At 41.2% G+C, this 26,894-nt stretch overlaps 2 protein-coding genes across 2 annotated transcripts; both read right to left on the bottom strand.

Annotated features, from left to right (window-relative positions):
- Positions 1-1,026: 1,026 nt before the first annotated feature.
- Positions 1,027-10,573, bottom strand: LOC134620771 (4-trimethylaminobutyraldehyde dehydrogenase-like). Its single transcript, XM_063467063.1, has 13 exons — positions 10,506-10,573; positions 10,206-10,350; positions 8,836-8,994; positions 8,132-8,277; positions 6,985-7,114; positions 6,760-6,894; positions 3,703-3,899; positions 2,384-2,524; positions 2,099-2,287; positions 1,883-1,970; positions 1,658-1,799; positions 1,350-1,462; positions 1,027-1,266 (listed from the first exon to the last, which is right to left on the bottom strand). Exons 3-13 carry the CDS (start codon positions 8,975-8,977, stop codon positions 1,172-1,174), a joined length of 1,518 nt encoding a protein of 505 aa, XP_063323133.1. The 5' UTR covers positions 8,978-8,994; positions 10,206-10,350; positions 10,506-10,573; the 3' UTR covers positions 1,027-1,171.
- Positions 10,574-13,477: 2,904 nt separating this feature from the next.
- On the bottom strand, positions 13,478-22,928 carry LOC134620712 (4-trimethylaminobutyraldehyde dehydrogenase-like). The gene is made up of 12 exons (XM_063466981.1): positions 22,822-22,928; positions 22,457-22,615; positions 21,773-21,918; positions 18,907-19,036; positions 18,682-18,816; positions 17,797-17,993; positions 16,497-16,637; positions 16,212-16,400; positions 15,996-16,083; positions 15,777-15,918; positions 13,974-14,086; positions 13,478-13,890 (listed from the first exon to the last, which is right to left on the bottom strand). The coding sequence occupies exons 2-12, from the start codon at positions 22,596-22,598 to the stop codon at positions 13,796-13,798; spliced, it is 1,518 nt and encodes a 505-aa protein (XP_063323051.1). The 5' UTR covers positions 22,599-22,615; positions 22,822-22,928; the 3' UTR covers positions 13,478-13,795.
- Positions 22,929-26,894: the final 3,966 nt, after the last annotated feature.

The following is a 26,894-nucleotide window of genomic DNA, read 5'->3' as shown; positions in this document are numbered from 1 at the left end:
TGATATATTGTATATATAGCAACATACAATTGCTTTTAAACTACAACATGGTGCTGCTGCTATTGTTTAACTATATGGACCCTGTTGTCACGAGACAATCATTCAGATACACAGACACAACAGTTAACCTAACATGCATGCTTCTGGGAGGAAGCATGAGCACGCAGAAAGAAACCAGGACCTTCAGTTTGCTTCAACCTGAAGCACAACTCATAAGAATTGCAGACCATTATGAATGAATGATCTGCAATTTTAGAAAGCACCTGGTAGCATATAATATCAAATACACTGTCAAAGTTTGTGGTTGTACACCACCAAAATGCTCATTCTACCTGCTAATTAGTATTACCAACAATAATAAAATCAGTTACAGAATAACTAAAATGTCAATTAATAGTACCATTTTCCAGGTACCAGGAACGGAAAAGAGAGATCATATTTCTCCCATACTATCAACTCTTTACTGACTGTTAAATCCAGAACTTAAAATCCTTCTCCTCACAGTAATAAAAGTATCTTTTTATTATATTATCTCAATACAGTGAATACAATACTCTTGACACCTTCTCTACTTTTGAATTTGGCCTTCAAAGTTTTTATAACTCATAAAGTTAGAGCTTGGTCAGGTGACCCTGCACTAGACCACGCTTGCTCAGTGACTTCCCATAGTAAACTTATTTAACATATTATTTTAAAGTATTTTTTCTCCACTCGGCTCTTTTCACTCATGTATTGTATGTTATTAACTTCATCCTCTGGTCTGCTGTCCTTTGATCTTTCCAGTTGGGGCAGATGGCTGCTCTTCCACAAGCCTGGTTCTGCTGGAGGTCTCTTCCTGTTAAAAGGAAGCTCTTTATCTCGCCCACAGGGGGATCGCTGATTGTTGGCATTTTCTGTCTAATATTGTAGTCTTTACCTTGCAATATAAAGCACCTTGAGATGACTGTTGAAGTGATTTCAGTATAGCATATTCATACAGTTCAACTCACAAGCAATAAAGAAAAAGAATTTGCTTCTAAAATTTTATTTTGATACAAAGAAGCAGCTGTCCAAACAACAGTACCTAAATGTGACAGCTGTTAGGCAGAAATTTTTTATGTGTCAGGCTAGCACAGTAAGAAGGGAGAAGTGAAGAGCTGTAGTCACAGTTCTGGCACAGCGGTGTAAAACTTTAGAAGAGGCTTTCGACGTCACCCATTTCCACCACTACAGTCTTCAGCTGGGAGTAGTACTCGATGGTCACCTGGCCGTTCTCTCTGCCAAAACCTGCAGGGATCAGGAGAGAACTGGTTAATTTATTGAGCAAATGAAGCATTTACCCGGACCATGAAAAGCTGACAGCATCTTACCCGACATCTTGTATCCTCCAAACGGCAACTCTATAGGGCTGATGCTGTAATTGTTGATAAAGCAGGTCCCTGCCTCCATACTCGCAGCCACGCGATGGGCTCGAGAAATGTCCCTGTAGGAGGAGGAAAAGAACTGACTTTTATACAGAGAAAAGCAGTCAGTATGCAACTTGAAATTGCTACTGTGCAGTGAATTGGCCGCACTGTGAAGACCTTGAGCCACAGCCAACAGAATGCAATAAACTCATTATCTTAAAAGAGCAAGCCGTCAACAGTTGCACCACACTGCTGACTCACGACAGACTGACCTGGTGAAGACCCCAGAGGCCAGTCCAAAGGTGGTGTTGTTGGCTCTCTGGATCACTTCTTCCTCCGTGTCAAAAGGCAAAACGGACATGACAGGGCCAAAAATCTCCTCCTTCACACAGGTCATGTCGTCTCTGCAATTATCTGTGTCGAGAGACCTTGTGTGTTAAAAAACAAAGCTGAGTGTGAGTGTGCTGTACCACCATTAACCAAAGTGTTAGACATACCGAGTACACATGGCGACATGAAATACCCCCCTTTCAGTTTGGGGTCACTGGGGACAAAGGGAACCCCTCCACAAAGCACTCTGGCTCCCTAGCAAAAAATAAATAAATAATTACAAGATCTACGTTAAAGAACACCCACAGTAATACAGATTCTTTGTGCTTAACTGAGAAACCACAAACTATTAAAGCTAATTCACTCCCTCTAATGAAAAGCACCTCTTTCTTGGCCTGACTGACAAATCCCAGCACTTTCTCCAGCTGTGGTTTGCTGATCAGAGGTCCCATCCTGGTGCTCTCGAGCAGGGGGTCACCAACAGGGATGGCCTTGGTCCTCTTGACTACCTCCTCTAGGAACTGTGGCATGATCTCCCGCTGCACAAACACTCTGGTCCCATTGATGCACACCTGCATATTTCAGCACAAAGGTAATACACCAAAACCTCCAAGAGTCTGTCTTTCACCAGGCTGCACAGTACACAAAAGTACAACGTACAGACTCACCTGTCCCTGTGTCAGGAAATTCGCCATTAGTGCCCCCTTCACTGCATTCTCCAGTTCGCAGTCTTTGAAGATGATGAGAGGAGATTTCCCTCCAAGCTCCAGAGTCACCTGCTTCACACTCTTTGCAGACATTTCCATGACCTGAAAGTAAAGAGAGCAGCCATGGTCTGTGGGCTTGTATAACAAAGTCACCTTTAGCTTAAAATAAAGCAGCAGATCTTTAAGGCTGGTTAGGGTGACCCTCCAGCCTGCAGGAGATCTCCAGAGCAGAACAAGGGCTACTGTTGTCACCTCCAGGTCGGTGTACTCGTAGTCTGTCCAATTCATACAACATCCTGAAAGATGAAAAGTGAAGCCAATGCAGAAGTGGTGGAACTCCGGTGATCACTTAAGGATGACGACTGATTTAGATTTCTGCAGAAAATCTTTGTAGAGCCTGCGGCATTAATGCTTGTGTGTGGTGCATTATGTGTTAACCACAGTGTGTTTGCATCCTGATGTTTTATATGCAGTACCAGTTGACTGAAATAAAACACCGGGACTCTTTTATCCTCCTGGTTCCCCACTGCCTCTCTGAAGTCAGTTTTCTTTTTAGGGGCAAACATATTTGTAACTGACATCGTTTCACTTGTTTGTACGTTCCCTCACGTCAGTTCCTATAACTTCAGATCTCGTTAATAGGAATTTTCTTAAATTTTATCCTATGATTATTTCTTTCTTATACTGAGATGATGACTGTTATTCTTTTATTGGCAAGTTCAAAAATCGCAACTAGAAATGCACATGAGGAATCAACAGTTGCTAAACAGGCGAATCACACTAGGTCGGGGCTGTGTCCCACAGGAGAATAAATACCCCAATACGTGACTCCAAAAGTGAGCCAATAACCCTACATTCCCATCTTTCATGTCTAAGTCCCCAGCACTAAATTCAGTTTACAGCCTGGTTGAAAATAATAATGAGAAGAAGAAGAAGAAGAAGAAGAATTATTGACTTCTTGGAACCGTTTCAGTTTTGGCAGCTTGCTAACTGCATTCTACCTGCTTGACTTCTGTCTTAAAACAGAAGCAGCAAAACATCACAGCAGCAGACAAAATGCTAATGCTTAACGTGGAGACATCACAGTGCCTATGTGCATCTATCATACTGTCTATGTTCTAAACTAAAATATTCTATATTAGTAAACAGATCACATTCCTCTGTTGGACAGGTCAAAAAAAAACAACTAAGAACAAAATTTACTTGGAAGGTCATCAGTGTATCTGGGCAGCCCAGTTACAGTCCATGTGTGGGAAACAATGTTGCACTGGTCTGTGTACCTTTTTGCCTGTAGGAACACTCCCTGTGAAAGAGACTTTAGCGACTTTTGGATGATGGCAGAGCAAGCTGCCGGTCTCTGCTCCACCTTGGACCACACAGAAAAGCCCGTCAGGTACCCCAGCCTCTTTGTAGATCTCAGCCAGGATGACGGCAGTCACAGGAGCCATTGGAGAGGGTTTATATACCATGGCATTACCTAAAAAACACAACCACAATTAAATCCTGCAAGTTAAGGCCTGCAGAGCTATCTTTGTGAATGGTCACACGAGACAAGACGAAGAGATAGAAACAAACTGTACAACAGGCTGATTTATAGGAACGTGTGGTAGAGTGCAGTATTAAATGGGCCAAAAGTAATTTTTTAAAAGAATAACATGTTCATCAGTGATGTGACAGAGGCTCTGTGGCTCTGCTGCATTATTTTTAGCAGCTCTTCCTATTTTAAACTTCCAATCTATTGCTTTTCTCTCTCAGTAGCTGTATTCCGTTACAGTTACCGCTTAAAAAAGGGGTATTGAGAATACAGTTACTTTGTTGAATTAAAGGGATTACACGTGGTCTTTTCCTGTTTCATATGTTAGGCTGTCCCCTCTATTTTTGGGTAATTCCATGCCGTTGGAAACCCAAACAAAACACGCATTAAGAGGCTCAAATGTCTGTGTCTCAATCTCGCGTCTGATAATGATGTGAAGAAATATTTTTTTAAATGATTTAATATGAAGGCAATAGGCAGAGTGTTACAGGCATCACCCTAAAGAATGTAGCCTCATGGGCAGTGTAGTCCGTGCTGCAGGGAGAATGGACTGCCATACCCGTTATGTGTCTGTGAGCGCGAGGAGGGAGAAAAAGGAGAGTCGAAAAGTACGAGCTGTCACCGAGCAGAAACGGGAGATGGAAGCATGTAAATGTAGAAATAACCACTGCAGCCAAAAAGTTCCGTTGGAGCAGCCTTTCAACGCCTCTCTCTGTCTCTCTCTAGCAAAGTTGACCCAGACAACAAAGTAAAGCTAGTTACTTTGTTGCCCGAAGGGGCCCGAGCGAGGCCCCGACAAGTAGCCACCAGGAGTGAGCCGGTGCGTACCTGGACGCCCATCCCCGGACACAAATGAACCGATGTCTGAGGGCGTCTGCCACTGGCAGGGGAAGTGGTGGGGGGAGATAGGCCTCCATACCATGGAGGGCCTGAGATGTCCCTAGAGAGGTGGCGTCTGATACCCAACCTGACATATAGACACAAACAAACAGGCACACACAGATACAAACATCCATTCCCACCCTCATGCTCTCATATGCAATTACTCAGCACTAACCCAAAGTGGAGACAGACATAAATAGACACTGTACACACAATCATACTCCCCAAGCGTACTCTATACCCCAGGTCTAGCTACCCTTGCCCCTGGAGGGGGAAACTGCACCCAGACCCAGGTGGTGTTACCCTCTTCCCTGGGGTGGAGAGAAGCAGACCGCCCCGACTCCGCAGCAGCAGGGAGGCCCCACATTCCAAACCCCAATCGGATGGCCAACTCCTCCTCCCAGCCCCCCCGCCCCAACAGGCAGCAGAGAACGGGGGTGTGTGAAGACTCCAAACCTCCCTCTGCCCGCTCATATGTAGTGTTGATGTATATGTGTTCTAAGGTGCAATTAAAACCCAGGAGGGCATGGAGCTACCTGCCAGAGAGCAGCAGGTAAGCGCATAGCCCCTCCTGATAGCCCTCAATGTCTACATGTATTTAAAATTGAGAGGTGGGCAACGACGCCAAGGGTGAGGTTGTACACCCTGATGGTCTTCTGGATGTCATGTAGCGTGCCCACCCCCAAGGTCCTATATGTTATGAAAGTGTGAGTAATGTGAATGTCTAAGTTGTGGGATAAAATTGAGGCACAGGCAGCCAGAAGGGGACAGAGGGGGGGATGCCTCCCCTGCACCCTGGTGACACACCTTTACCCCAATGCCCTGCATGTGTGGGTGATTGTGGTGGAGCGGGAAGAGGGAGGCAGCTGGAGATGGGGAGGGAAGGAAGGGAGGGGCAAGTGGCCCCTCCCTGGGGCCAGCTCCCCCGCTGACCCCAGTAGGCACCCCCATACTCTGCAACCCACCAGGGAAAGGGGGCCCAGGCCCATCCGGACCGGGGCCCAGTTCAGCAGCACTGCCCGGCCCCACAGAGCCCGGGACAGCCCACCCGACCCCACCACAGAGAAAACTGCACCCACCCAGTCATCCACTCATCTTCCAGACTACACAAGACAACAGACACCCAGGCTGAGTTCTTCCTCCACCTCCTGCAGAGTGAGTTCCTGGAGAGAGTTCCTGGAGAGAGGAGACCTCCTGCAAGATGTAACAGCCCCCCTAATTAAATGAAAGGTTTTTAAGCATATCTGAGGCCAGAAGTTTTGGTCTAAGTTAACTGATAAATCCGGTTCCCATTTTGCAATAGGAAGTGATATTGATTCATCTGTTTTAGAAAGCATTCTGTATATTTTGGAAAGTAATTTTGGGGTTTTAAGAGTAAGAAATTGAACCACACTTGATGGTGTTTGTAGTTCAACTTGACCGGGTTTAAATTTCTTTTTTACTATGGATTTAATTTGTTGATATTCTAAAAATCTTTTCTTGTTGATCCCATATTGTGTAACTAGTCTGTCAAATGGAATAAATTCTGTTCCTAGTTTTCTATACGAGATCGCTGCAAAAGTGCAGCCTTACCTAATGTCCACCCTACTGTTACTTGTTTTATATTAAGATTTAAAAATCTAGTTGGTATTGGTATGGCGAGTAACCTTCAGTAATAGTAATAAATCACACAGCAATAGTACATTCATGTAGTTATAAAAAAGCATGATAATATATTAAGTAATCCAGTGTATTCAGAATACGTTACTCTCATTGAGTAACATAACGGAATACGTTACAAAATACATTTTGGGGCATGTATTCTGTAATCTGTAGTGGAATACATTTTAAAAGTAACCTTCCCAACACTGAGTATATATCACAATCCTCTGTTATACAGATTACTGACAGCAGATGATACACATGCTGTTATAAAACTCACCACACGCCAGAGCAGGAGCAGACTTCATTGTTGCAATCACGAAAGGGAAGTTCCATGCACCGATTCCCACACACACACCAAGTGGCTCCCGTCTAGAGTAAGCAAATGTTCCTCCAGGGAGCTGGATGTGCTGGCCTTCACCAAAACGACAGCACAATGTTAAAAACAATACCAAACGGAGATTTTTGCACCTTTTGACAAACACAGAAGCATTGATGCACCCACCCGCAAGTGTACCAGCCAGGCCGGCATAGTACTCAATTATCTTCCAGGCAATGTCAATATTCACCAGAGACTCAATGATGGTTTTCCCATTGTTGATCGCTTCCAGCTTCGCAATTTTTTCCCTCCTTTCCTGTTTTTTTTTTTTTTTAAATATGCATAAAGGAAAAAAAGAACTATTTCAATTGAAGCTCTTCAGTAATTATGTGGAACAAGATGTCTTGTTTTAAGATTGTATTGTCTCTCTGTCATTGCATAGACACAAAAAAGGTTAAATTGGTTCAAATGCGGCTGCCCGGGGCCAGCTAGAAGGCTCCAAGGCCGAATGGCTCCAAGGCCGAATGGCTCCAAGACCGAATGGCTGGCTGGAACAACAATTTCTCCCAGATTACAAGACTGTGCTGTGACTCTCTGACCCTATCCTTAAAAGGCCACCTGTGTCGGCTGTAGGACTGTTGACTTTCGCTTAACCAGGTGAAAGGACACTCTCTCTCAATATAACACGGGACACACACACACGCATACGCATGTACACTGACACAGACATACACTCACTGCCCTTCGATGCTTACTTCCACCCGATGAAGACGGCGGGTCTGCGTCCCGCGCTGGAGAATAGCTGCAGGACAGGATGGCTGTTGTCTACACTGGCTCACTCCTTCATACCCTCCCCCATGTCACGTCCTTTTTACATGGTGTAAGATGTGAAGATCCATGTGCTTTTCTGTGCTGAGTTGGGTTTTTTTTTTTACTGTTCTAAAACTGCTCTCCCACTAGGAGCTCAGTTTGAGTAGTTCTTTTTTTTCTCCTCTTGTCCCTGATGTTGGGTATTTCTCTTTGTTTCTCTTACATTCTACCTCTCTCTGACCTGTCTTCCCAATGTGAATGTTTGTGTTATGTATGTATGGTCGGAAGGGGTCTGCAGGTAACTGTACATGTAACACGCAACGTGTAATGCACAACTTTGCATGTGACAAATAAAGACTGACTTGATGTAGGCCAGCAGTGGAGGGAGGGGTGCATTTTAATGAATAACTAATGTCTTATTGCAGGCTTCCAACAGTCAACTCCTATTTATATTGCGCAAACACTGAACTAGACAGTTTCCTGGACTGCTGGTGGTTATTACACAACAGCTTGACCGTCTCACCCTCATAATGCGAGCAGCCTCTAACATCACCCGAGCCCTCTCCATGCCTGCCATCTTGCTCCACTTCTGGTAGGCGGCGTAGGCACTCTGTATGGCTTCGTCCACCTCCTCAGCCCCACAGGGCACCATCTGACACAGGACCCGGCCTGCAGAGACAAGAAGAACACCAGGTTACAGAGCTGAGCTACGAATGAAAGGTGAGCTGGTTTCCTTTACACCATGCATTTTTCTATGCATCAAATCTCTTGTCCATTTCCAACCATTGACATTTTTAACCTGAATCATTAAAAACACCCTCACTAACAGTAGTGATCTTCTTTGTGCAACATTAAAATGTAAAGCAGACCCTTGCATTGTTTAATCTTCGGATATTTTGATGCCTGTCTGTCATTACTCTGCATATTCATTTTATAAATGACCTGAAAGCATGAAATTCAGTCAACTTTATACTAATATCAAGTAAAGGAAAAAAATAGCCCTTTGTTTGTCTACTAAGCACAACAGGTCTGCACACAGTTCAGGCAAAATGTCTGTGTTACACTGCTTAACAAAAGTCTGAGCATTTCTGGCCATGTATCTGAACGTTTCAAATAATTCCAGAAAAACCGCAGGCCTTTAAACCGCCATCACTTGTTTCCCCCAGAATACGTGTCCTTAGCAGGAGCATTAAGGCTATAGCAGATTTTAAAGAGAAGTATATTCACCAGTTGCAGGCTCAAACACGGGCTCAGCATTTTTCTCCTCCCTGGGTTTCACTCGTTTTCCACCCCAGAAGTTCAGAGGCTCCGTGACAACCACGGTCCCCGTCGAGGCTCCGGGCATCGAGTCGAGGGTTGACTGGGCCATTTCCAGATACAAAGTGCCTACAGGGATACAGGGATAAAGTTGGAAAACAGATGTGCAACAATGTGCAGAAGGACTGGAAATGATGGCAAACCCAAAACACTTATGAAGATTTAGCAGCCAGAACACCACGCCCTCTTCATGCTACCACCCCCCGCGTACGGCTCATTTCTGCTGAATCACTCTGACTAAGAGGTCAAAACAACAGATGCAATTTCGGAAGGATGATCTTTAAAACAAGGTGAATTATTCGTTAATACTGGCAGTGTAACGTGTGTAACGAATAAAAGAGCCAGCAGCAGAATCAAAAACAGCATTGTTCTTCTGTTCTCACTAGATGTGGGTTTGACTTAGATTATCCAGTTCGACAGACAGTGAGAAGAAGAGAATGCTTTCAAATCAGATTCTTCTTTACTTTGGTCTGCATCTCCAGTTTACAATGTCATGTTACTTTGAGTTTTCTATACATGGTATCCTTTATCCATTTTCCTCTTTGTCTCTCCTTTCTGTTTTTCTTTTGTGAAACTAAATAAACACAAAACAGATCATTACCTTCTCATTCACTGAGCATGCATAATATATTAACTGAGACCGAGTTTTAATGACAACCAGCAACAGCATAAATCTTTACAGTTGCCTAAATTAAACATAACCTTCAGTGAACTAGCATTATTCTTCACATTACTCGCATTACACATGCATCACAAATCAAATAGTAAGGTTATGTAATGTGCGTGGGCACAGGTTTCACCTCTACTGCGCACTTGTATCAAACTAGCCGGGCATAACAAGCTTCCCAAGTACCAACTGTGGCCACAAGAGGGTGCCAAATCATACAAAACAAAAGCATATTAACACATTCAAGCTATAACAACACAAGCCCTAAATGGAAATCTATGGGAGAACCAGGCAGAAGCATTAACTTAGAGGGATTAAAAAGCTCTTTAAAACATTACGATCGGGGAAGCGAACAAACCTCATTTTAACCAGATTTGTATGTTGATTCTATACATACAGCTTTCATGTTCTAGAGATCATTTAGATAATGCTTGAAAATAACCGCCCATGGGCACTTCAGTGCTCACCAGTGTTGTTCAGGTTACTTTGAAAAAGTAATTAGTTATATTTTAGTTACAGTTACTTCTTCAAAAAAGTAACTGAGTTAGTAACTGAGTTACAATATTATAAAAGTAACTAATTACCAGGACATACGGTAAAAGTATAGACTTACCTGTCTGATGGACATGGTGCAGAGGATATAGAGGAAAATAAAGGAGCGGTCGGTGTAATCCTCGCCCAGCAGGTTGCGGTGTGACAGTCCCTGGATATACGACAGTGGCACAAATGGCAATTTGGCCACAACTCTTCCATCGAAACTGAACGTAACATAAAAAGCCAAAAAGGGAACTTGTTTAAAGCAATGGACTGGACAAGTTACACTTTCTTCTATTTTGCCTGATGTGTTTTTTTTATGAAAAGAGAAAGCTTTTTAACAAAATGTGAAACAGTATTTTACCCTGCAGTAACTTACATCAAGTTGAACATGCCCATGAGAGCTGTGAAGCAGAAACCAATGGTGAACATGGATTTCATCCGCACCTACAAAACAAACACTCAGGAATAAACACATTCATGTAACTATAAACATTCAAATTAAACTATATAAGGTTTGACTGGAATGATCAGCGGGCAAAATTTTGACCCGCCTCTCAACAGATTTAAGAACAAAAAATATGCTACAGTTGTTGAAATGAAAACAAAATGGTCATTCTGAAGGGGTCATGCGGGAACTTTTTTCAGATTCAGTTGGTTGTAAATGGAATGACCTCACTAAACTACGATAACTAGACAACCGCAGTATCACACATTAAGCCTGGGCTGCATATTAACTGGAAACAAAACATCTCTCACCATAGACAGGTCTCTGTTGTTGTTCTTCAGCTTCTCCTCTTGCCTTTCTGCAACACAATCATACACAAAACACTGTTATCCAGAGGAAAAGGGCTGATCATAAAAGCAGAACACCGGTTTGTTTACAGGTTTCTTACCAATCTTCTCCTTTTGTTGGCGTCCAGCAGATTCAGTTATGGTTTCCTTTTTCTTCTTAACTAGTATCAGAGAGGAAAGAATTAATGTTATTTAGTAGTTGGCATTTAGTAGTTCACTGAGTATATACTAAATAAATCCTAGTATTGTGACAATCTTCGCTAGCAGTCAATGTGCAAGTTTCGCAGTCCAAAAGTGAAAAATAATTTACATCTGTAGAGTTCAAAGTAGTATCGATACATCTGAACAAACAAGCAGTTTTCATATGAAAATCAACACTATCATCTCATTACAATGTAATGTTTGGTGGGAATTTTCCTGGCATTAACGTGGAGATTACTTTGAAGTAAAAGTACATTTCTAGTTAAATTAAACAGGTAGTGCACACCTTAACATGTTTTTAAGCTGTAAACTACATGATAACAACTATACTTAGACCACAGAAATGAATTCTATTCGGAAATGTTGGCATTTCTACCAAATTTATGACATAATGCCATCTACTATTTTAAATCATGTCCATGTACTTAACACGGTCTCTTCAGCCTCTGCATTTGGGTGGAAGCATAGATGGATTATTGCATGGGGAAAATGGGCACATTAGCTTGAGAATGTTTTTTCATTTGTGCAATGTTATTGTTTTTTTAAATATTGGAATAGGCAGTTTTTTAAACTGCAGTATAATGTAAGATTGTTTGAGTATCCTGTTATGAAGCCTAGAGCAGAGCATGTTTGCTATCAGCCTGGTGTTTTAAAACTTTGTCTTTAACATATCCTGTATAATTCCCCTTCCTACCTCTTAAAGTGACCATAATTTTTAAATGGAGCATCACACTTAATTCATTATAATTCAAAAACTAATGACTTTCATCAGTAAAGTGTTGAAACTGAAGAAAGCTAAAGAAACACAGCAAAGCACTCTATGGCTGGCTCTCACATAACTGTGATGCTGTGCTCAGGTAAAATACTAACTCAGCTTTCCAAGTCTCCTACTTGTCTGTCCTTGCTGCTGTTGAGCCACAGGTCCTCCCATACCTGCTTGCTGGCCTGAACCCCCACCAATAGTGACCTGCCGTAAGGTTGGACCTCCACTCATCATGGACCCCTGTGCTTGGTGTCCAGCAAAGTAGAATCTAGCCGACTTCAAGGGACGTAGAAGCACTTCCGGTTCACCGCTGTCAAAGTAAAAGCCTGCAGGTTAAACATGACGGAAACGCTATAACGGTTAATTATAGGATTTTTTCTCGTAAACAAATAATCCAAAGCACGCAACTTATGCGACATTTAAGCAAACATTTCAGTTTACAATTTAGGGTTTAAATGTGATATATGTAAAAACTAAATAAAAATTACAGTATGAACGTAAAAAAAAAGGTTTTGCAGGTTCTAAATTCCTACTTTATATTTTTATTAATACTCCATATATTTATATACTTTATATATTATGTATACAGCAACATACAATTGCTTTTAAACTACAACATGGTGCTGCTGCTATCGTTTAACAATATGGACCCTGTTGTCACGAGACAATCATTCAGATAACAGTTAACCTAACATGCATGCTTCTGGGAGGAAGCATGAGCACGCAGAAAGAAACCAGGACCTTCAGTTTGCTTCAACCTGAAGCACAACTCATAAGAATTGCAGACCATTATGAATGAATGATCTGCAATTTTAGAAAGCACCTGGTAGCATATAATATCAAATAAACCGTCAAAGTTTGTGGTTGTACACCACCAAAAGCCTCATTCTACCTGCTAATTAGTATTACCAACAATAATAACATCAGTTACAGAATAACTAAAATGTCAATTAATAGTACCATTTTCCAGGTACCAGGAACGGAAAAGAGAGATCATATTTCTCCCATACTATCAACTCTTTACTGACTCCGTTAAATCCGGAACTTAAAATCCTTCTCCTCACATATACTAATAAAAAAAGTCTAGCTAACCCATGGTATCTTTTTATTATATTACGTCAATACAATACTCTTGACACCTTCTCTACTTTTGAATTTGGCCTTGAAAGTTTTTATAACTCATAAAGTTAGAGCTTGGTCAGGTGACCCTGCACTAGACCACGCTTGCTCAGTGACTTCCCATATTAAACTTATTTAACATATTACTTTAAAGTATTTTTTCTCCACTCGGCTCTTTTCACTCATGTATTGTATGTTATTAACTTCATCCTCTGGTCTGCTGTCCTTTGATCTTTCCAGTTGGGGCAGATGGCTGCTCTTCCACAAGCCTGGTTGTGATGGAGGTCTCTTCCTGTTAAAAGGAAGCTCTTCATCTCGCCCACAGGGGGATCGCTGATTGTTGGCATTTTCTGTCTAATATTGTAGTCTTTACCTTGCAATATAAAGCACCTTGAGATGACTGTTGAAGTGATTTCAGTATAGCATATTCATACAGTTCAACTCACAAGCAATAAAGAAAAAGAATTTGCTTCTACAAGTTTATTTTGATACAAAGAAGCAGCTGTCCAAACAACAGTACATAAATGTGACAGCTGTTAAGCAAGAAATTCTCTTCTGATTACTTCAATGTTGCACACTTGCGTGTTTATTCAGAAAACCCCAACTTTTAAATCCAGCTATCCTTCACTTACTAATGTAATACTGAAATACTGAAGTACTGAATACTGGGGAAATAAAGTGCTCGGCATCTATGCTCCACACACTCTGCATTAATTATGTGTCAGGCTAGCACAGTAAGAAGGGAGAAGTGAAGAGCTGTAGTCACAGTTCTGGCACAGCGATGTAAAACTTTAGAAGAGGCTTTCGACGTCACCCATTTCCACCACTACAGTCTTCAGCTGGGAGTAGTACTCTATGGTCACCTGGCCGTTCTCTCTGCCAAAGCCTGCAGGGATCAGGAGAGAACTGGTTAATTTATTGAGCAAATGCAGCATTTACACGAACCATGAAAAGCTGACAGCATCTTACCCGACATCTTGTATCCTCCAAACGGCAACTCTATAGGGTTGATGTTGTAATTGTTGATAAAGCAGGTCCCTGCCTCCATACTCGCAGCCACGCGATGGGCTCGAGAAATGTCCCTGTAGGAGGAGCAAAAGAACCGACTTTTATACAGAGAAAAGCAGTCAGTATGCAACTTGAAATTGCTACTATGCAGTGAATTGGCCACACTGTGGAGACCTTGAGCCACAGCCAACAGAATGCAATAAACTCATTATCTTAAAAGAGCAAGCCTTCAACAGTTGCACCACACTGCTGACTCACGACTAGGGATGGGTACCGGTATCCGGTGCCATTATGGCACCGGTTCTGACATAAACGGTAGTAACCAGACCGAAAAGCAGCGCACATTTCGGTTCTTTATTTCGGTGCTTTTTTTTTTCTTGAGATGTCATACACTTTGGATTCTAGCCAATCATTTTACCTTTACAAGGATAGTAGGGGGGCCCAGGTATGTATGTTCTTTTAGAGCAGAGCTACAGATTAAAAATGCCCAAGGCGAAGCGGTCAAAAGTCTGGCTGTACTTCACAGCAAAAGATGCAAACTCAGCAGCCTGCAACAAGTGCTTTAAGCCCCACGCCCCCGGTACCGCGAGCAAAAAGGATGAGATCACGTTTAATCGGTTATAACACGGGGTGAGAAATATAAGTCCAGACATGTGTGGTATCCACAGAAACCTCGGAATCTCAGCTAAAATGTCATATAAACCATTTCTACAACCACCAAACTCAACGAAAACAAGCCATGATTAAACGAGCAGTTACGTAAATGCGCAAAAGTCCGCTAAACAAACAAGGCGAACCAGAAATTCTCCAGACTTCATGTAACCGGCTAAAGAAAAGCTGGTTATCTTCCAGAGCTATCACCAATTCCAAACACCAAGTTTCACTGAATGAGCCGCAAAAGAAGACCACAAAAACACACAGCGGCGCTAATGCGCTAAGACAGAAATTGGCTTACCGTCCAGATTTCCTCCGTTATTTTCGCCGGTAGCCATGTGATTATCAGCAGTTACCACACCTACCTAGCCGCATCAGAGTCGTTTTCCGTCAACAACCTCCATTTTAGACCCACCTATAGACACGTGACTGGACAGACGTCACGTGCAGTAAATTTGGGCCCACGTGGGTTTTGGCCTTGGAACGTCTGATTGGTTGAAGTAACGTGAACGTGGCATCGTTACTGTGATTCTATTGGCTCAAACAATTAAAAAGCGGTGTCAATCATGCAAATTGACCAAAAGAAACCAAAGTTACAGCCCCTCAGAGTTTAAAGGGCCAGAGGCCAATTAAGCGCTCCATGGCAGAAAAGGCCCATTACCATGTAAATGTGTGGTTAATTCTTCAAAAACGTATTTTTAACAAAAGCATTTTTAGGCATGTTAATACAATTAATTAATGTCTGCTCTTAAATACCTAAAAAAATCAACTGGCATGGTGTCCAATTGTGTGCCAGAATTGGACATTTTTGTACAACGTCTGGATATTCATGTATTGACAGCGCTGTAATTTTTCACTCTTTCACTTTAAAAACATAAATCTTTGCACAGATGATGTTTATATGTTGTTACGGTTCTTATCATTTTGCAGAAAAAAAGAGACTGCTAAAAATAAAAACATGAGAGGTTTTTGGACGAAGTTTGTGTTCTCCATTCTTTAAGCACTGGTTCGAGCACCGTTTAAGCACCGGCACCGTTTCATAAGTACCGATTTGGCACCGGTATCGGATAAAACCTAAACAATACCCATCCCTACTCACGACAGACTGACCTGGTGAAGACCCCAGAGGCCAGTCCAAAGGTGGTGTTGTTGGCTCTCTTGATCACTTCTTCCTCCGTGTCAAAAGGCAAAACGGACATGACAGGGCCAAAAATCTCCTCCTTCACACAGGTCATGTCGTCTCTGCAGTTATCTGTGTCGAGAGACCTTGTGTGTTAAAAAACAAAGCTGAGTGTGCTGTACCACCATTAACCAAAGTGTTAGACATACCAAGTACGCATGGCGACATGAAATACCCCCCTTTCAGTTTGGGGTCACTGGGGACAAAGGGATCTCCTCCACAAAGCACTCTGGCTCCCTAGAAATAAATAAATAAATAATTACAAGATCTATGTTAAAGAACACCCACAGTAATACAGATTCTTTGTGCTTAACTGAGAAACCACAAACTATTAAAGCTAATTCACTCCCTCTAATGAAAAGCACCTCTTTCTTGGCCTGACTGACAAATCCCAGCACTTTCTCCAGCTGTGGTTTGCTGATCAGAGCTCCCATCCTGGTGCTCCCGAGCAAGGGGTCACCAACAGGGATGGCCTTGGTCCTCTTGACTACCTCCTCTAGGAACTGTGGCATGATCTCCCGCTGCACAAACACTCTGGTCCCATTGCAGCACACCTGCATATTTCAGCACAAAGTTAATACACCAAAACCTCCAAGAGTCTGTCTTTCACCAGGCTGCACAGTACACTAAAGTACAACGTACAGACTCACCTGTCCCTGTGTCAGGAAATTCGCCATTAGTGCCCCCTTCACTGCATTCTCCAGTTCGCAGTCTTTGAAGATGATGAGAGGAGATTTCCCTCCAAGCTCCAGAGTCACCTGCTTCACACTCTTTGCAGACATTTCCATGACCTGAAAGTAAAGAGAGCAGCCATGGTCTGTGGGCTTGTATAACAAAGTCACCTTTAGCTTAAAATAAAGCAGCAGATCTTTAAGGCTGGTTAGGGTGACCCTCCAGCCTGCAGGAGATCTCCAGAGCAGAACAAGGGCTACTGTTGTCACCTCCAGGGCAGTGTACTCTTAGTCTGTCCAATTCATACAACATCCTGAAAGATGAAAAGTGAAGCCAATGCAGAAGTGGTGGAACTCTGGTGGTCACTTAAGGATGACGACTCATTTAGATTTCTGCAGAAAATCTTTGTAGAGCCTGCGGCATTAATGCTTGTGTGATACATTATGTGTTAACCACAGTGTGTTTGCATCCTGATGTTTTATATGCAGTACCAGTTGACTGAAACAAAACACTGGGACTCTTTTATCCTCGCGCGTCCCCACTGCCTCTCTGCAGTCAGTTTTCGTTTTCGGGGCAATAATATTTGTAACTGACATCGTTTCACTTGTTTGTACGTTCCCTCACGTCAGTTCTTATAACTTCAGTTCTCATTCCAGGAATTTGCTGAAATTTGATTCTATTTCTTTCTTATACTGAGATGATGACTGTTATTCTTTTATTGGCAAGTTCAAAAATTGCAACTAGAAATGCACATGAGGAATCAACAGTTGCTAAACAGGCGAATCACACTAGGTCGGGGCTGTGTCCCACAGGAGAATAAATACCCCAATACGTGACTCCAAAAGTGAGCCAATAACCCTACATTCCCATCTTTCATGTCTAAGTCCCCAGCACTAAATTCAGTTTACAGCCTGGTTGAAAATAATAATGAGAAGAAGAAGAAGAAGAATTATTGACTTCTTTGAACCGTTTCAGTTTTGGCAGCTTGCTAACTGCATTCTACCTGCTTGACTTCTGTCTTAAAAAAAAACATCATAGCAGCAGACAAAATGCTAATGCTTAACATGGAGACATCACAGTGCCTATGTGCATCTATCATACTGTCTATGTTCTAAACTAAAATATTCTATATTAGTAAACAGATCCCACTCCAATATTGGACAGGTCAAAAAAAAAACAAAAAACAAAGAACAAAATTTACTTGGAAGGTCATCAGTGTATCTGGGCAGCCCAATTACAGTCCATGTGTGGGAAACAATGCTGCACTGGTCTGTGTACCTTTTTGCCTGTAGGAACACTCCCTGTGAAAGAGACTTTAGCGACTTTTGGATGATGGCAGAGCAAGCTGCCGGTCTCTGCTCCACCTTGGACCACACAGAAAAGCCCGTCAGGTACCCCAGCCTCTTTGTAGATCTCAGCCAGGATGACAGCAGTCACGGGAGCCATTGGAGAGGGTTTATATACCATGGCATTACCTAAAAAACACAACCACAATTAAATCCTGCAAGTTAAGGCCTGCAGAGCTATCTTTGTGAATGGTCACACAAGACAAGACGAACAGACTGTACAACAGACTAATTGATAGGAATGTGTGGTAGAGTCCAGTATTAAACAGGCCAAAAGTAATTTATTAAAAGAACAACATGTTCATCAGTGATGTGACAGAGGCTCTGTGGCTCTGCTGCATTATTTTTAGCAGGCTCTTCCTATTTTAAACTTCCAATCTATTGCTTTTCTCTCTCTACACTCTTGTTTTTCTCCACTCTTTTCTTGCCTCTCACACTCACAGCAAGTTGCAGTTGACGGCTGTCCCTTCCTGGTTGTGTTGGACGGCTTTTCTTGTTAACAGACCCTCACCAAGTACTGCTCACTGAGGATGTCTTACTGTTTTCTTTTTAAATATGATATATAAAACCTGTTCTCTGTTAAGCTATTCAAGGTAAGCACATGCAAAATAACTAGTTTTTCAAATGTGAATATTTTTACAAAAACAGACACACAGACAAAGACTGACATTTGTTCTTTTGTTTTTTCCCCACATCTATGAAAAAGTATATCTTTTATAATCTGTCTTGTTTCAGTCCCCTGCTCTCCTATATGTCGCAATCCTCTGTTGTGCAGATTACTGACAGCAGATGATACACATGCCGTTATAAAACTCACCACACGCCAGAGCAGGAGCAGACTTCAATGTTGCAATCAGGAAAGGGAAGTTCCATGCACCAATTCCCACACACACACCAAGTGGCTCCCGTCTAGAGTAAGCAAATGCTCCTCCAGGGAGCTGGATGTGCTGGCCTGCACCAAAATGACAGCACAATGTTAAAAACAATACCAAATGGAGGTTTTTGCAACTTTTGACAAACACAGAAGCATTGGTGCACCCACCCGCAAGTGTACCAGCCAGGCCGGCATAGTACTCAATGCTCTTCCAGGAAAAGTCTATATTTCCCAGAGCCTCAGTGATGGTTTTCCCATTGTTGATCACTTCCAGCTTCGCAATTTTTTCCCTCCTTTCCTGTTTTTTTTAAATATGCATAGAGGGAAAAAAAAAAGAACTATTTCAATTGAAGCTCTTCAGTAATTATGTGGAACAAGATGTTTTGTTTTCAGATTGTATTGTCTCTTTATCATTGCATAGACACAAAAAAGGTTAAATTGATTCAAATGCAGCTGCCCAGGGCCAGCTAGTGGTATGTTTCCCTCAAAAATGAAAATAGCAAACGTTATTTCAATCCATAAAAACAGAGAGAGATGTCAATTTACCAATTACAGGCCAATATCACTACTCCCACAGTTCTCAAAAATTGTAGAAAAGTTATTTGTTAATAGACTTGATAAATATATTGAGAAGCATAATCTCCTAAGTAATAACCAATATGGCTTTAGAGCGAAAAGGTCCACTTGGATGGCAGTGATGGAACTTGTAGAAGGGATATCTACTGCAATAGATAATAAGGAATATACTGTTGGTGTTTTTATAGACTTAAAAAAGGCGTTTGATACAATTGATCATTCTATATTAGTGAATAAACTAGAGAGATATGGTATAAGAGGGATGTCATACAAGTGGATGAAAAGTTACCTGGATGACAGATATCAATATGTCAAAATCAATAATGTAAAATCTAATCAGTTGAAGGTAACTTGTGGCGTTCCTCAGGGCTCTGTGCTGGGCCCTAAATTATTCATATTATATATATAAATGACATATGTAGTGTTTAAAAACTGTTAAAATGTGTATTGTTTGCTGATGATACCACTCTGTATTGCTCAGGTAAAAACCTAGAACAGCTTCTGACTACAATGGAAAAGGAGTTAAATATATTAAAAAACTGTTTTGATATAAATAAGTTATCATTAAATATAAACAAAACAAAATGTATTATGTTTGGCATTAGACAAATGAAAAATGTATCTAAAATCAGGGTTAATGGAATTGAAATTGAAAGTACACGAAAATAAATTTCTTGGAGTGATAATTGATGATAAGCTGAGCTGGAAGTCTCATATAAACCATTTGAAAACAAAAATTTCAAAAACCATTGCTGTTCTCTACAAAACAAAGCATGTCCTGAACAAGAAATCATTATACACACTTTATTGTTCTCTGTTGCTTCCATATATGACTTATTGTCTAGAGATGTGGGGTAATGCATATAAAACAAATACTCTTCCTATTTTCAAGTTACAAAAAAGAGCTATAAGAATTATAAATCAATCAAACTATATAGAACCAACTAACATTTTGTTTATTAATCTGAATACCCTGATTTTCTATGATTCAGTTGAATATAAAATGGCACAGATAATGTATAAAGCACAAAATAACTTGCTTTGCCGCAGTACTCAGAAGCTGTTTAAAGTTAGAAAGAGTCAATATGACTTAAGGGGAACAGATTTCTTTAAAAAAAAAAAACAAGAGAAGGACCAACACAAAGCAGAAATGTGTTTCTGTTAGAGGAGTTAACTTGTGGAATAGTTATGACAGTGATTTAAAAAGGTGTAGTTCATTTTCCTTGTTTAAAAATAGAGTATTAGAAAAATATATAAATCAAGAATGAAAAGAGCAAAAATAATAATGCTGAAACCCTTGGTTGTTTTGCTTTGATTATTTTAATGAAATTTAATTTAATGTAGTTACTCATCTAAGGTGCAAAGTTTGTTTTGTTTTTTGTTTGTTTGTTTGCTTTGTTTTGTTTTATTCTTTGCTTCCAGCCCTATGTACATGAGCTGCATGCTAAAAGATCTTTTGTTAAAAGGGTTGGCGTAACAAGCATATGCTTCAGCCAACACCTTTTGATTAGTCTTGTCTTGTGCTTTCTTGCTTCGTGGTAATCTTTATTCTGTATTCACTGAGATATTTGAATGCTAATCAATAAATCGATCAATAATTTAAATAAATAAATAAAAATAAAATAAAAATTTAAATTTTAGCTAGAAGGCTCCAAGGTCAAATGGCTCCAAGGTTGAATGGCTGGCTGGAACAACAATTTCTCCCAGATTACAAGACTGTGCTGTGACTCTCTGACCCTATCCTTAAAAGGCCACCTGTGTCGGCTGTAGGACTGTTGACTTTCGCTTAACCAGGTGAAAGGACACTCTCTCTCAATATAACACGGGACACACACACACACATGCACGCATAAGTATGCATGTACACTGACACAAACACACACTCCCCTCCCCCTTCCAAACGCCTTCGATGCTTACTTCCACCCGATGAAGATGGCGGGTCTGCGTCCCGCGCTGGAGAATAGCTGCAGGACAGGATGGCTGTTGTCTACACTGGCTCACTCCTTCATACCCCCCCCCATGTCACGTCCTTTTTACATGGTGTAAGATGTGAAGATCCATGTGCTTTTCTGTGCTGAGCTGTTTTTTTTTTTTACTGTTCTCAAACTGCTCTCCCACTAGGAGCTCAGTTTGAGTAGAGATCTTTTTTTCTCCTCTTGTCCCTGATGTTGGGTATTTCTCTTTGTTTCTCTTACATTCTACCTCTCTCTGACCTGTCTTCCCAATGTGAATGTTTGTGCTATGTATGTATGGTTGAAAGGGGTCCAGTTTCACTGCAGGTCACTGTATGTGTAACACGCAACAAGGCCAGCAGTGGAGGGAGGGGTGCATTTTAATGAATAACTAATGTCTTATTGCAGGCTTCCAACAGTCAACTCCAATTTATATTGCGCAAACACTGAACTAGACAGTTTCCTGGACTGCTGGTGGTTATTACACAACAGCTTGGCCGCCTCACCCTCATAATGCGAGCAGCCTCTAACATCACCCGAGCCCTCTCCATGCCTGCCATCTTGCTCCACTTCTGGTAGGCGGCGTAGGCACTCTGTATGGCTTCGTCCACCTCTTCAGCCCCACAGGGCACCATCTGACACAGGACCCGGCCTGCAGAGACCAGAAGAACACCAGGTTACAGAGCTGAGCTACGAATGAAAAGCAAGCTGGTTTCCTCTACATCATGCATTTTTCTCTGCATCAAATCTTTTTTCTAACAATTGACATTTTTAACCTGAATCATTAAAAACACCCTCACTAACAGTAGTGCTCTTCTTTGTGCAACATTAAAATGTAAAACAGACCCTTGCATTGTTTAATCTTCAGAAATGTTTATGCCTGCCTGTCATTACTGTGCATATTCATTTTATAAACCTTTATAACCTGAAAGCATGAAATCCAGTTAACTTTATACTAATATCAAGTAAAGGAAAAAAATAGTCCTTTGTTTGTCTAGTAGTCTGCGCACAGTTAAGGCAAAATGTCTGTGTTACAATACTTAACAGAAGTCTGAGCAGAATCTGAACGTTTCAAATATATTTCAGAAAAACTGCAGGCCTTTACACCACCATCACTTGTTTTCCCCAGAATACGTGTCCTTAGCAGGAGCATTAAGGCTAAAGCAGATTTTAAAGAGAAGTATATTCACCAGTTGCAGGCTCAAACACGGGCTCAGCGTTTTTCTCCTCCCTGGGTTTCACTCGTTTTCCACCCCAGAAATTCAGAGGCTCCGTGATAACCACGGTCCCCGTCGAGGCTCCGGGCATCGAGTCGAGGGTCGACTGGGCCATTTCCAGATACAAAGCGCCTACAGGAATACAGGGAAGGATGTTTCAAAGCTGGAAAACAGATGTGTAACAATGTGCAACTTAGGACAAGCGATCTAAACTGGTCGCTCCCTTTGCTTTGCGTGAAGCTAGCACGGACATTAAGCTAACTAAAGTTGCACAAGAAAAACAGCGCGTGCACACTTTAAATATGAAAACAACGAAGTAAAAGTAGCTTAAGTTTTACCGCTTATGCTCCCGCAGAAGGACTCTTCACGGTCTGTTTCACCACGCCTCCCTCATGCTACCACCCCTCATTTCTGCTGACTCACTCACTTCTGCTGAGTAGGAGCAATTGGATGGTTTTTATCACAAGGTGACTTATTAGTTATGTAAAGAATAAGAGAACCAGCAGCAGAATCAAAGACAGTATTGTTCTGTCCTCACTAGATGTGGGTTTGACTTAGATTATCCAGTTTGACAGATAGTGAGAAGAAGATTCTTTTTTACTTTGGTCTGCATCTCCGTCATGTTACTTTCTTTTGTGAAACTAAACCAAAACGGATCATTACCTTCTCATTCACTGAGCATACATAATGTATTAACTGAAACAGAGTTTTAATGACAACCAGCAACAACATAAATCTTAAAGTTGCCTAAATTAAATAACCTTCAGTGAACTAGCATTATTCCTCATAACAAGTTAACAAAGACATGCTAATATATAGTCGCTAGCACAAAAATAGATATACAAATGAGTAATAGCCACACAGCTGAAACAGTAACTCAATATACTCGCATTACACATGCATCACAAATCAAATAGTAAGGTTATGTAATGTGCGTGGGCACAGATTTCACCTCTACTGCGCACTTGTATCAAACTAGCTCGGCATAACAAGCTTCGCAAGTACCACTGTGGCCACAAGAGGGTGCCAAATCATACAAAACAAAAGCATATTAACACATTCAAGCTATAACAACACAAGCCCTAAATGGAAATCTATGGGAGAACCAGGCAGAAGCATTAACTTGGAGGGATTAAAAAGCTCTTTAAAACATTACGATCGGGGAAGCGAACAAACCTCATTTTAACCAGATTTGTATGTTGATTCTATACATACAGCTTTCATGTTCTAGAGATCATTTAGATAATGCTTGAAAATAACCACCCATGGGCACTTCAGTGCTCACCAGTGTTGTTCAGGTTACTTTGAAAAAGTAATTAGTTATAGTTTAGTTACAGTTACTTCTTCAAAAAAGTAACTGAGTTAGTAACTAAGTTACAATCTTATAAAAGTAACTAATTACCAGGAAAAGATAATATTGCATTACTTTTAAAAAATGTTTAATAACATACAATACATGAGTGAAAAGAGCTGAGTGGAGAAAAAATACTTTAAACTAATATGTTAAATAAGTTTACTATGGGAAGTCACTGAGCAAGCTTGGTCTGTAGAGTTAGAGCTTAGTCAGGTGACCCTGCACTAACTTTACGTGTTATAAAAACTTTCAAGGCCAAATTCAAAAGCAGAGAGGGCGTCAAGAGTATTGTATTGACTGTATTGACGTAATATAATAAAAAGATACCATGGGAGCTAGACTTTTTTATTATTGGATGTGAGGAGAAGGATTTATTTATCTGGATTTTTAACAGGGAGTCTGTGAAGAGTAGCTATGGGAGAAATATGATCTCTCTTTTCTGTTCCTGGTACGTGGAAAATGGTACTATTAATTGACATTTTAGTGATTCTATAACTGATGTTATTATTGTTGGTAATACTAATTAGCAGGTAGTATGAGAATTATGGTGGTGTACAACCACAAACTTTGACAGTGTATTTGATATTATATGCTATTAGGTGCTTTCTAAAATTGCAGATCATTCAATCATAATAATCTGCAATTCTTATGTGCTGCATCTTGAAGCAAACTGAGGCTACGTTCACAGGTCCACGGGTATTTTTGAAAACGGAGATTTTCCGTTTTCGTTTTAAAAAATAATCCCGTCCACACGTAAACGCAGAAATGAAGGAAAACGCTGCTAGGAACGTGCCAAAGCAACAGGTGGCGATATATTCCTAACCGTGTAGAAATGTTGGCCAATCAGAAGTCTAGAAGCCTCGGTAGGAAATAGTAAACAAAGATGGGGCATAGAAGCACAGCCCAGTCGTATGTGTGGAGGGACAATAACTGTTAGGGGTGCAACAATACTCGTATCGATATTGAACCGTTCGATACAGTGCTTTCGGTTCGGTACGCATGTGTATCGAACAATACAAAATTTTAAATTTATTTTATCAACTTTTCTTCTGACGATGCTGTCTGTGTTGAGAGCTCAGTGGATCTGCGTTCGACTACTCCGCCTAGGCTGCACTGTCGAGCGCAGATCCACTGAGCGCAGCACAAGCTAGCAAGACAGAAGCTAAGCTCGTTGCAACATGGCAAATTGAACCTCCCCCACCCTCATTCAGATCTGGCCTTTGGAACTATTTTGGTCTTCATGTGAAGTATGACCCTGAAGGTAAGCGCGTCATGGACAAAAGTAAAACAGTATGTCGGATGTGCCACACAATGCTCAATTACATGGGTGGGAACTACTGCGTTAGCGCAGTTTGCTAGTTAACGTGTTGACGCTGTCCAGCCCCATGCACGGGGTGATCCGCGGTAGCTCGTTAACGGAGATTTGCCGTGTTGTGGCGTTAATGTCATTTCAGATTAACGCTGACAGCACTAGTGGGAACACAATGAATATGACTGCACATTTACTCCGACATCATCCTAGTGCAAAGACAAGTGGAAGCAGACAAAAACAACAAGCAGGCATGCTACAAACTTTACCCGTGTCATTTCGACAGCCGTTAGCACATGATTCTCCTTATGGGGACCTGATATGTTTAATATGCTGCTGAGAATATAGCCCAGAAGAAGCTATAGTATAGCTTTTATTTTGGAAAGAGCCATTTCTCTGTAATAAACTCTCTTTTCCAAAGATGAGGGATTTCTCCATCAGATATTTATTTTTTTATTACTTTGTCGTTTCAGCAACATTAAATTTAAAAACTGTACTTTTGAGTTAAAATATATGTTTATAATTTTAATAAATGACAAATTTAAAAAGCATGAACATTTTTTGTATCGAAAAAATATCAAACCGTGACACCAAAGTATCGAACCAAACCGTGAATTTTGTGTATCGTTGCACCCCTAGTAACTGTGTGTGTATATGTAAGCATTTAAACATTGCAGAGAGTACAATTAACAGTAACAGTATTGTAGAAATTCATTTCACCGAAACAATAACGTGGCGCACAGTGTGACGTCAAAAAAGGCGCACACCTTTGGCGCTGCGTTTTCTCCGTTTTTCTCGTCCACACGTAAATGCAAAAACGGAGTTTTCGAAAATATCCACCCTGGCAGGCGTTTTTAAAAATCTCCGTTTTCAGTGACCGAAAACGCCGTTTACGTGTGGACGAAAGGTGCAAACGCATAGAAAAATCTGCGTTTTCAAAAATACCCGGGTACGTGTGGACGTAGCCTGAAGGTCCTGTGTGCTTACACTTCCTCCCAGAAGCATGCATGTTAGGTTAACTGGTGTGTCTGTGTATATGAATAATGGTCTTTCTGTATTACCTTTAGGATGGATGATGGCATGTCCAGGTCAGTCTGGCATTTTTAACATTTGTTTTAAACAGTCTTCTTAAGTCTATAAATAAGTGACACTTTCTCTGAAAACGAGTGTGATTTTATGATGTTGTGATTATGACAACAAGGTCCATATAGTTAAACAATAACCGCTTTACTGATAAGGCAGCAGCACCATGTTGTAGTTTAACTTCATCCTCTGGTCTGCTGTCCTTTGATCTTTCCAGTTGAGGCAGATGGCTGCTCTTCCCAAAACCTGGTTATGATGGAGGTCTCTTCCTGTTAAAAGGAAGCTCTTCGTCTCGCTCACAGAGGGATCGCTGATTGTTGGCATTTTCTGTCTAATATTGTAGTCTTTACTTTGCAATATAAACCACCTTGAGATGACTGTTGACGTGATTTCAGTATAGTACGGTGGCCCTGAGAGGCCAAACGAACTGCAACTTAAGAAAACACCAGCAATAAGAAAAACGCAGCAAAAGCACACAAAACACAACGGAAATAGGAAAAACGAAAACAGAAATGGGAAAAACGGAAACTGAAATAGGAAAAAGCAGATTTCCAAAAGCACAAGGGAAATGTTTCTGGGGAGACAATAACCAGACGGACCAGTTGCAGGAACCAAAATACACAATAGTGCCCAGCCGACTGTTCACAAAGCTCAGGGATCTGGGA

This window comes from Pelmatolapia mariae, linkage group LG23, assembly GCF_036321145.2.
Source record: "Pelmatolapia mariae isolate MD_Pm_ZW linkage group LG23, Pm_UMD_F_2, whole genome shotgun sequence".
NCBI classification, from domain to species: domain Eukaryota; kingdom Metazoa; phylum Chordata; class Actinopteri; order Cichliformes; family Cichlidae; genus Pelmatolapia; species Pelmatolapia mariae.
The sequence above is the reverse complement of the archived record's forward strand: the minus strand, read 5'-3'. Positions and strand labels throughout refer to the sequence as shown.